This window comes from Sprattus sprattus, assembly GCF_963457725.1.
Source record: "Sprattus sprattus genome assembly, chromosome: 2".
Taxonomy (NCBI): Eukaryota; Metazoa; Chordata; class Actinopteri; order Clupeiformes; family Clupeidae; genus Sprattus; species Sprattus sprattus.
In genome coordinates, this window is record NC_137921.1 from 24,510,303 (window position 1) to 24,521,831 (window position 11,529).

Consider the following 11,529-nt stretch of genomic DNA (forward strand, 5'->3'; position numbering starts at 1 on the left):
CCCCAAAAAAAGCCTACCTCTAAGAAAGAGAATGCCTAGTGGTCTCTGCCTAGCATTTGCGGAAGACAGCTAACAATGTGTTTTAAGGATCCTGGTGTGAGAGAGGAACAAAGTAATTTAAACACATTATTCCAGTGTAACACACATATGTTTGAAGTGGTCTTATGAAAAAGACTTTAAAAGCCATTTTTACAACTTTTTAATATTGCCTTAATGACATATTTTCATGTATATTGGACGTCTAAACCTCAACACTTCAGTGCAAACACACAATGCAACTTTGTATGTATTTTTTATAATTGTTGTTGAGCCACGCAATCCAAATAGTCTGTAAATGTTTTGTATATTTTTTCCCAGCAATTTCTATAACACACACCAACACCGAGAATATCATGCTACAAAGAATGTGTATGATTGCTATGAGAGTGGTTCAAATAAAGATATTTAATTTTACACAAATCCGGTTTCCCGGATGGGGGTTCTCTGTTTTATTTTGTATCCCCCTTTATCCACTCTTGAAACCTGTCTCTTTGAAGCTAAGGTTGAGTGTGTGCTTTGGGCCCTTAGTTCTACGCCAAGAATGTGAAGATTAAGTCACAGATTCATGGAAACCACTGTTTTACCTGATGTGCATGATTGAGGGCAGGCTCGTTACACAGAGATTCTCGGTCTGGCTGATTTCTAGTCTCATTAGAGGGAACATTAACCAAGGGCCCTGAATGCACTCATAAAAGGGGTCAATGAAGATTAGGTAGGGGCTACAGCACAGAAGTTTTATGTGAATGGTATGCTGCACTTCATAATAGGGTTTAACACCGCTGTCAGGAGAGATATAAATATCCAGCTTGGAGCACCTACAAACAGTTTTTGAACTTTAACACATAGCATACTGCATAAACCCTGTCCAGAATCCCCTGTGCATACAGTCTCATATTTTGCTGAAGTTATGGTCTCAAGGCTTTTAAGTTACGATAGATGATAGGCTACTAACGCAGTTTTAGTGACATCTGGTGTCTGCATGGAGCATTTCGGTTGCAATTTTGAACGGACGTCAAATTCCACTGTAAATAATTTAAACGAGTGACTGATTTATCTAGGTTATAATGTCACGTATGCCACTGACTTTACGGCGGACTGTCACTCGCTTGTCATGCGACCACAGTTTATCACACGGTTGAAAACATTTGCCATGTAAACTGATATTTGGTTCTCCTGAGACTCTATCCCGGTCAAGTGATCTCTCCCATGTATAGTAACTCTACCTGGGGACCAATTAACAAGAACGTGAGCACCCAAGATCTTTGCAGATTTCCCGGCGAAGGCCTCTGAGGCTCTTGGCATTCTGTTGCCATAGAGACGGTAATCTACCCCAGTCTTCAGAGCCAGTCCGACGCTGAGCTTTGCAACAATGTTGCATTCAAACTTAGTGATCTTGGTACGTGGACATTTTGTTTATGTAGCGTAATTAAAAGTGGTGTCAGAAATAATTAGCCTCCGTCTAATTGAAAGAATAAGCAACAGTTGCCTACTACCTTGAAGTCACGCGTGTATGGTAAGTTATCCCTGAGTTAAAATTGCATTGCGAAGTAAGATAAAAGCGTGTTGACATTCAAAACCTCATGTGCTAGGCCTATTTTACATGTCATGCATTGTACGAAGTATTTCAAGCTGTGAGGTAGGCCTAAGGCATGTTATCGCACAAGGTGATTTCTTTTAATCATGCTGAGCATATAAGTAATAGTGTAGGCTGTAACGACTGTTTACTTTACTATCCTGTTGGCTTGCTCCTTACAGGAATAAGCTAAATGGTTTTCTTGTCGACCTGCCTCGTCCTGTGTCTTCTGATAGCAGGGAAAAATAAGCTATTTGAAAGAAAGGATTAAAATAATGAATCCTAGACCTGGGTATATACAATATCAATAATCACGATGCTTAATATTTTAGAGCCTTTAAAAAGAGGTCAGTGATGGCAAGTCCAGTGGCCAAAGGCCGCCTGGAGGAGCTGCAGGTCTATCGGTTGCTACAATGTATCCACGAGGGCAACAAACTACAAATCGAAAAGCTAATCAGCCGCGGCGTGGACAACCTCGTTAATTTCACCGAGCCTCGGAAAGGCAAAGGAGCCATGCATCTAGCCGCCGTGGCTAACAACCTCGACATGGTGGGCTTCCTGCTGTCCCATGGGGCAAGCCCAGATGTTCAGGACAAGATGGGGAGAACGCCAGTCATGCTAGCCGCTGAGCTTGGGCATGATGATGTTGTGGCACTGTTGGTGAAGCACAAGGCTAACATGAGCCTGCTGGACGAGGAGGGAAAAGGTTAGTGACCCTGGACAGTGGCACCTGGATCCAAACTTCAGGGCAAGGACTCTCTCTATCTCTCTCTGTCTCTCTCTCTGTAAGAGGGGTCTCCATTTCAAAATCCTGCCCCAGTGGTTCTGTGGGAAGGACATTGCAATTTGGTATAACTTGTTGAGCACTTTTGATCTCTTTTGACATTACACAACATTGACAACAACATTATGACACTATTTATACTAAGGCAGACGACATTTGACAATTTTTTTTTTTTTTAAGAAGGCAACTTTGCATGACAAAGATATAATTTATATGACAGCTTCATATAGAAAGCACATATGTACACACAAATCCTTTAAGATTGTAGCTCATGGTCTTTAATAGCAGAACACAGTTTGACAGCCGACGGCTGCTAATAATCCAGTAGTCCGATCTCATCTCCGACTACCCACCCTTCCCTCTGTCTGTCCACTAGGTGTGCTCTTCTACTGCATCTATCCTACTAAACGCCACATGCGCTGCCTGCATGCGGTGCTCAAGGCTCTGTCCGACATCAACAACGCATCCCTGACCGGCCAGCACGTCCTGCAGCTCGCCTGTGCACAGGCTGACAGCTGCCTGCCTATGTGTTTACTCCTGCTGGATAGAGGGGCTCACCCTGATGCCGCGGATGAGGTGTGTGTGTGCATGTAAGAGCCTGAGATGACTGCCTAAAACAAGCTGCAGTGTGTGTATGAGTGTTTGAGTGTGTTTTATTTGGATTTCATAAATAAGTGACATACCATGGCAACATCTAAATTTGTCTTAGAGGAAGTATTAAATTGCAGAGAAAGTTTCAGTCCATATTGTACATTAAGGGTAAAGGTGACACCTGCGCCTCCAGATGAAGAGGCTACCAATTAGTGCTGATAGCAGTACTCTGTGAAGTGTTTGGCCCTTTTCTTAGAGAGTCCACAGATTTGCAGGCCTCGCACACACATTTTATGCATGTGACCTTAGCTACCAAAGATCAGGGCAAAGAGTAGCCATGGTTGGTTAAAACATTACTTAATTTGAATTTTGCCATGATATGTACTTATTTATCAAATCCAAATAAAGAAGAAAACTGTGTGTGTGTGTGTGTGTGTGTGTGTGTGTGGGTATATGTAAATGAGAGGGGATGGGACACTGTCTTAGCCAACTCGTCTAGTATTAGTGCAGCCATTTAAACAATGAGCATTGCCTCGATTTGCATGATAAAGTGATGATATTGGTAATGTTTGCTAGGCATTCATTTGGGTAATTTTCATTTCCAGACTACAGGGCGCACTGCTCTGATGGAGGCAGCCAGGATGGGAGCCCTAGAGCTGGTGGGGGCGATTCTCAGAAGGGGTGCCGACCCCAACACACTCGACAAGAAGAAGTTCAACGCTGCCCACTTCGCAGCAGAAGGAGGGTTCTTTGAGGTACCACTCTGACTATGGGAGTTCCAGCCTGCTACTATTTGTGCCCGGGCCACTTAAACATCTAAATGGTTGTATATGTGAAGACATTTATTAAAACTAATCAAGAGCTGACCTTGAGTTTGTTTTGAGGCTTGTTGGACTGCAAGCAACTACACATACTGTATGTAGTTATCCATGCTTTAGGCTTGCATTATATTATATTGTATAACTTTACTTACTGATGACTGATTGATTATTTTGTCCAGGTGATTAGAGTGCTGTCTGCGTATGGGGCTGACTTGGGTGCTGTTACCATAGCAGGGGACACTCCTCTACACTATGCAGGCCGTGGCGGATATGCAGAGTGCTGCCGGTTTCTTGCTCAGAGAGGTAACAGTACCAAGGAGTTATGTTGATACTTTGCCTGTAAATATACAGTCAGTTGCTACCAACGTTAGTTTTAGGCATTATTCCTCAGTGCCATTAGTGGCTTAAAGCTAACTTGCTAAATTGTCAGATCCAAAACAGATGCTTGTTATTCTTGGCATAGCACCACTACAAGCGTTTTTAATAAATGTCTTGAGGGGTTCACTGGGTTCTTGTGTTTGGCCTCATCCGGATACCAGCTGCATGAGCTCCCATACAAATGATCATACAATATTAACATACACTACAGTAGGACTGTAGCGATACCATACTTAATATTCACCTGTGAGCTGGAGGTCAGTTAACAAAACTTGAAAAGAAGAGAAGAAAAAAGAATGTTGTCTGTCTATGCTTAAGAGAAGACTTAATGTTCTCTGTTTATACTTTAGGCTGCAATCCCAAACTGAAAAATGAAGAAGGCCTTCTGGCACGCCAAATTGCTAAGGACAATGGCCACAAGGCTGCAGTGAAGGAGCTGAAGAAAGCTGAGAGACTGCACGGGAAGTTCTCCCGACCTGGCGTGCCCAATCCCAACGAGCACTGGGCCCTGAAGTTTTACGACTGGTCTCAGGAGCATGAGGTCACCCTGAGGAAAGCCTTTGAGGAGTCTGGGGACTGCATAAAGGAGACTGTCTCCAAGGAGACGTTTGAGACAGTCTTGGAGGATCTACAGGCCCCCATGGACGAGCTCCAGCTCCACAAGGTGATCATCGCTCATGACCGCAAACGTGAGGGTGTGATAAACATCAATGACTTCTTCAAAGGCCTCAAGTACCTGCAGAAGACTGTTGTCATGGCCTCCTATGGCCCCAAGAAGAAGAAGAAGGGGGGGAAAGGGGGCAACAAGGGCAAGAAGAAGGGCAAATTCACCCTCCCCTTTCCCATCTGCACCATCCCCCCTGAGCTGATCTACCGAAGGGCTGATGGTGGTCCTCCGACCTTCATGGTGGAGGCGTACCGCCACCACACGGACCCAAACCGGTTTAGCCGCGACCACCCACCCCAGCACCCTATAGAGGATGACTCAGCCTGGTACATTGATGACCCAGAGAAGATCTATGTCAACGTGACCTACTGTGCTAAAACAGGCGATTTAGGGTCCCTTCAGATGGCATTCAAGGAGGGCGTTCCTGTGGACGTGAAGGACCGCTTCTACAAGACCCCACTAATGACTGCCTGTGCCTATGGAAGCTATGAGGTGGCTCAGTTCCTGATTAACCTGGGGTAAGGATGGGGTCACTTCAGAATGGGGGACGTAGTAGGTGCAAAGTGCGAGGTTGATGGTGAGAATGTACAAAATAATGTATAAATAGTTTCAGATTTGGTTCAGTTTAATTAAGTTAGATTAGTTAGAGTAGGTAAACGGAGCGATAACTTCTATGATAAACTCTTTAGGTTGCAAGATCTCTTTGTATATTCCCAGGGACTATTTGAAAAGCAATCAGGCATGAGCAGGTTTCCATCCATACAGCAGGACACTTACATTTGTTAAACCGGTTCATACATTACAGCATAAATAGCAAGCTAAACTGCAGTGAACAAAAATAAAAAACAAATGATCACAGCATTTTAGAATGAAAAGTAATGAATTAGCTACCTATACACACAAATGCAACAGCAGTAGCAAAAAGAAAGAAAAAACAGCTATTTCTGTGGTTGGGTTAGTCATTAGGGTTTAAGTAAGGTGAGGGGGAGGAGTTAGTTGAGTGAAAGGCAAGCTCCAGTGTTAGTCCATGTGCTCTTCTAGAATCATCAGTTTTTTTCAGGTCAGGGTCCTCCACATCCTAAACCCCTTTAAAATCAGCATCCAGTTATTGCTTCTCATTCAACATAAATGCCTGAGTCATTGTGCAAAATCAGAGCCACGACATGGAGAAATTCCCTCCATGTTAGAAAACAAAGCATAATAAAGCAACAGCAACGGCATTTCACAGTTGAGATGCCCTGACCGCGTTCAACTCTGCAATGCCTTGCGATGTACGTGGTTGTGTAAGAGCATCTGAAGTGGAAACAATTTGCCATTATGCAACCATGAAACCCACACAGCTAAATGGCTGCAAATAGCTCAACACAGTGTTATAAAGGAGTGCCTTTGCACAGAAACACATTTATAGCCTCAGACCGACTACATTCACTATAGTTCTGGCCGCCGAATCAACCCTTAAACATTTCTATGAACCAAAACATGACACCATATGGGAATGGGAATGGGAATCTTCCAGTGTGATATTCCAATTGCTGATGTGTGGAGAGAGCAGTGCCGCCGCTCCCATAACACGCACTACGCGCCACGTCCTGTGGGGGCACCAAAATAGGCAACTGAAAAATCAACTTAGTTATAAAAAGTATTATGCCGATATTATTTCAGTATAGAAGTATAAGGCGCCTTTTAGGCATGTATATCAGAAAACAGGCAGAACAAGAGATATATTTAATTGCTCAAAAAAAGTTACGATGTAGCCCTTAAATCACGATTGAATTGGAAGCTTGCACATTGACTACTGGTTGTTTTCATATTTTATATCAGCATTCTTAACACATGATGAATTGGTGTTAATATGTGTGAATATGAATTCATGAATATGAACTCCTTCATACGAAGTGTCACAGGCACCCATTATAATTGTAGAAGTAAAATCGAGGAGACTATTACACTAGCTACTTACTTAGGTTCTGTATTGACAAGAGGTAAATAGCGCCCCCCCCCCCCCCCCCCCCCCCCCCCCTTGACCCATCTAAAACAATGTTAAAACTGTGGCCAGGTAGTGAACTGCAACCAGTCTGAGTTACATAGGACGTTGAGACAGAACAATGAACAATACATCCTAGCAAGTCCAGTAGCGGTTTGCCAAAATTACACTGAAATGAATAGGTTTATGGTATGGCTAATGAAACCTTTGTATTTCCATTATTGTTGGTCAGCTGTTGGTGCGCGCCGGCACCTGGAAGAAAGTGTCCCTCATTTGGGGTTGATGAAACAAACATTTTTTTTATCGTGGAGGGGGAGCATCATAAAGGAGTTTTGCTTAGGGCACCAAAATGGCTAGCAGCGGCACTGTAAGAGAGATCAACCACATTCCCAAAAATACTTTACTCTGGTGATGGACCAGGTGAAATGAGAGATTTCATACACTTTGAATTTCCTCTGTGCTGCTTTTTATTTAGCCAACTAGTGCAATGAGGGTTCCACTTTGATGCATGTTTCTCATTTTGACATCAGGTCTAGGTTGTAAACCCTTTGATAGCCTGATAATAGCCTGATAATAGCAGATACTGTATGCCAGTACAAAAGATCATTAGCAATACAAAAAGGCTCAGGTCCCAAATAACAAACACTAAGTAAGTATGTATTACGCATGTCTACATTTGGTTGCTTTGCAAATGGCTAAATTATGTAACATACAGTATGTATGTGTTTTTACCTTTATTTTTACCATTTCATCTCCATACATCGGTCATCAAAAACTGCACTCTATAAAAAACAGTTACCTTTTCCCCTCTGGCAGAGCTGACTTGAACGCAAAGGACCAGTTCAACTGGACGCCGCTTCACCACGCCTGCCATGCTGGCCAGCTCGACATCATGGAGCTGCTGGTGGAGTCGGGTGCTCAGCTGGACAAGCCTGCTCTGAATGGAGCCACGCCACTCATGAGGGCCATTGAGAGCTGCCGGCCAGCATGCGTGGAGTACCTCATCAAAGCCGGGGCCAAGGTGAACGCCAAGAACAAGAAAGGTAAATAATGATGGATAACATGATAATGCAACATAATTACATATTATATTTATTTATCATTGCCAGATTCCAAGCAACATAATTACATATTATATTTATTTATCATTGCCAGAGTCCTAAGTCCTAAAGATACTAGTGACCCCTGTTTTCATTGTGGCTCTCAGGAGTGGCGTTGCTTAAAATGTTGACACACACACACACATCAGTTTTAAGTGGATTAGTAGTGTATGGGATACCTCTGGCCCCACTCTAATCCCTACTGAACAATGGATACATGCTTGTGGTAATATCTGAGCAGGGTCTTAGGGCAACTACTCTATTCCCCACAATGATTTCCCAACCTCACTGCAATCTCATCTGCCTCCGCAGATATGAGCAGATTGTAGACCAAATGTAACGTAGACATGTTCCAGAACAGAGACTGCAATCTGGTAGTAGTTGTATGATGGGTGGTTTCATCCAAAAGTTCCGCCACAGAGTTTTTTGGCCTTTGTGTGACGAAATCAGCTTGGTTTGACAGCATCGTTGCTGGAACAATCAATACCAAGCTGGACTACAAGATAGTCTCATTCAGTCAGCAACATTTTTGGATAACAGCACAACCAGCTTGCCATTTTATTTATGTATTTAATTAATTATTTATATATTGTATTTGCCAGAACTTTCTTTCTCAGTCATGGCAATTGTAGCTGACAGAGGTATTTTATATGCAGAGCAGAACTGCTTAGACATTGCCTGGGCCTATGCAGACCTGAGAGTAGTGGATTTGGTCAAGGCCAAAATGGATAGCCTGCCAAAACCAAAGGAAAACAAGAGAGGAAAGGCAGCCAAACCACAGGCTAAAGCCAGGCCAGCCACCACTTCAGCCAAGGAGAAGGTAAGAAGCATAACTGCACCAACATATATCATTCTGATCACTCTTAAGCCCTCCAGTAACACAAAGTTCAACACAAAAATATGTAGGGATAATGTATTGTGCGGAGGTCATTATCCAAAAATAAATCCCGACGGGGCGAACAACACCCCGACGCGCAGTGGAGGGTGTTGTTTCGTCCTGAAGAAATTTATTTTTGAATAAAAAGCAGGAATTAATGTAGGGTAGAAGCAGGAATTAATGTAGGGTAGAACGTTGGGATGGCCCATTCAAATCAACGGTACTTTTTGGAACATTCTGAAGAGCCGTATAATAAACACATATATTTGAAGCCATAACCAGTTGCCACCATAATGGTGTTCTGTTTGGTCTGAGTGTTTTCATGTGGAGATTAGTTGCTAGCATTAGCATGGAATTGTTGCCGTGTGAACAACTTTGCATTGTTACATTGTGGCCCTTCTGCTACATAAGGCTTAGTCCTAGTCCAGACACAGTAACGATATCCATTTGTTATTGTAGCAAAAAGGTCTTGAAATATACCTGCTAAGTATCAGGTTATGTAATGATGCCTTTAGTATTCAATTACAATGTTGTGGTTGCTACATTGCTACCAAATACTGAATTGGTATTTTGCTGACAGTTTGTCCTTTTAAAGGCCAGTCTGGGACAGCCGACAGAGGAACAAGAGACATGACTCTGTCACTCTAAACCAGCAAATTGTAGACAAATGAGACATGACAGTTCAGGTTACCCTAGGACAAGCTAGCGCTGGTAGCAGGAAAGAACCTCTCAACAGAACAGTGTTGGCAAGCTGGTGAACACGCCTCATTCACTCTGTAGACTCTACTTGCTCAGAGCTAACTGGTCTAAGATTGGGTCCTCGATTGTTTTATCACTTTTGAACTAGTCACACTCAGGATACCTTATTGGCTGTATGTTGAAAGTGAGGTGCACAGTATTTGGTTATCCTCCCTGTTTATAGGTCAGCTAAATGAACTTGCTGGCTAACTGCATTTATATCAGGCAGGACGTGCAAGTTCTTATCTCCTAAGATTGACCCGTTCTCAAATTTTATGTAGAGTATGATGGATCTGGCAAAACAAAAACAAGCCTGCTTTGCGTGCAGCTGTATCTGGTTGATTGATTGATTGACTGATTGTCATTCTGATACCCGCCACAACCCCACAGCTGAGCCAAGGCGCCCCCAGTAGCACGTCAGCGCGGCCTGCAGACAGCTCCTTGACCCAGAAGGCCACAGCAGAGAAGTATAAAGATGACAAAGAGACTGTGGTCATGTACAACACCCAGCTGAGCAGTGGCGTAGTCAGACCTGTGGACATCTCCTTCAGGCCCAGAGTGGTATGTTTCCCAAAGAAAACCACATGTGCGCTCAACAGGGCAACATGTGTGCTGTTGTAGCTTTTCCGACTCACTTGGAAGAATGTAGTACCATTATTACCTAGTTCAACCTCCTATACAACCTAATTTTGTTGAACAGAGAGCATTTTCTTATAAGATAACAGATGTGTTGCTCATTTCTTTGTCAAGCATCCTGCAGGTCCTGTGCTTTTAAAATAAGTTTAGTTACTCTCAGATCTGTGACTTTGAGGCGTGTGATTTTAAAAACAACCATATTCCAAACATGTATTAAAACAATGTAGCCTCTGTAGACTACACAGATAATACATATCTACACAGTATTTACACAGTCAGTATTTACACACATGGGCTCACACACCAGCTATTTAGGGAAGCATGGGTTCATCTGTCAATTGGCAACAGAGCTGTGTTGCAGAATGAAGGTGGAAGAACACATAGCATCTTTAGCACCATGTGCCCATCTCCTGTCCTGCTTTCATAGGTGTGGGGTAAGCCGCTGAGCACCAGCGATTTGATTCAGCAACGGGAGAAGAGGCGTGAGCGTTTCACCCACGAGGTGGACTTTGACGACTTCCTCATGCCCTTCAGCAAGAACCTCCAGAAGAGGGTGGCACAGGTCCATGAGGGCACCGTCTGAAGGACGAGAGGCATCAGAGCCACATCTAGTCTGGCCCCTTATGACGATGGTCAAATTAATTGAGAGCGATTTGAATGAACTGAAGTAAATGTTTACTTTAAAAGGTGGGTGGGAGGCTATTACAGTAGCATTCCCTCTCTTCTCATGCCACTTATTGAATCTTATAAATCACTGTGGACACTAAATAATGTAATGTTTGGAGGCATTGAAACAGTGCACAGTGAAATGAGAGAAACTTCAGTGATGACGCTTGTTCAGATTTTCATTGTACACCCTGTGATTAATGGCAGATTAGTGCTTGTAACTTGGAGGCCATGAATGCTTTCTGAATATAATTTTTATTTTATTTGAAGATATTTTGTAATTGTCAGTACTATTAAATATCTTGATGTTTTGTACAACGCTGGACATTTTGTATGGCTTGTTATGGGTCAGTATTTTTTTGAGTCACCGAAAGTAAACCACATGAGAGGAGACAAGAAGAGGCCGAGACAGGGGAAAAAGAGTGTCATATGAGGAGATTCTTGGCACGTGTCCTTTCTTTTATTCACCGTCTGTCAAACATGCTGGGCTCCTCTCTACACGCACACACACACACACAAACACACACACAACCTCATGCAGACACACACGTACATAATCCCCTGTGCAGATAAACAAACACAGCACTGTTGTAGACCATTCTGTTCTCGCCTTGTGCACTCTCACCATGGGAGGAGAAGGCTATATTCAGTGTCAAAATATCCCACCTGTTGTGA

The 11,529-nt window shown here is 43.2% G+C and overlaps 1 protein-coding gene across 1 annotated transcript; it reads left to right on the forward strand.

The window, feature by feature from the left end:
• Positions 1-1,966: 1,966 nt before the first annotated feature.
• On the forward strand, positions 1,967-10,771 carry ankef1a (ankyrin repeat and EF-hand domain containing 1a; the record flags this gene model as incomplete). The annotated part of the gene is made up of 9 exons (XM_080832702.1): positions 1,967-2,318; positions 2,773-2,972; positions 3,593-3,742; positions 3,988-4,111; positions 4,537-5,371; positions 7,654-7,880; positions 8,594-8,757; positions 9,943-10,113; positions 10,616-10,771. The coding sequence occupies 9 exons, from the start codon at positions 1,967-1,969 to the stop codon at positions 10,769-10,771; spliced, it is 2,379 nt and encodes a 792-aa protein (XP_080688828.1).
• Between the last annotated feature and the right edge of the window lie 758 nt (positions 10,772-11,529).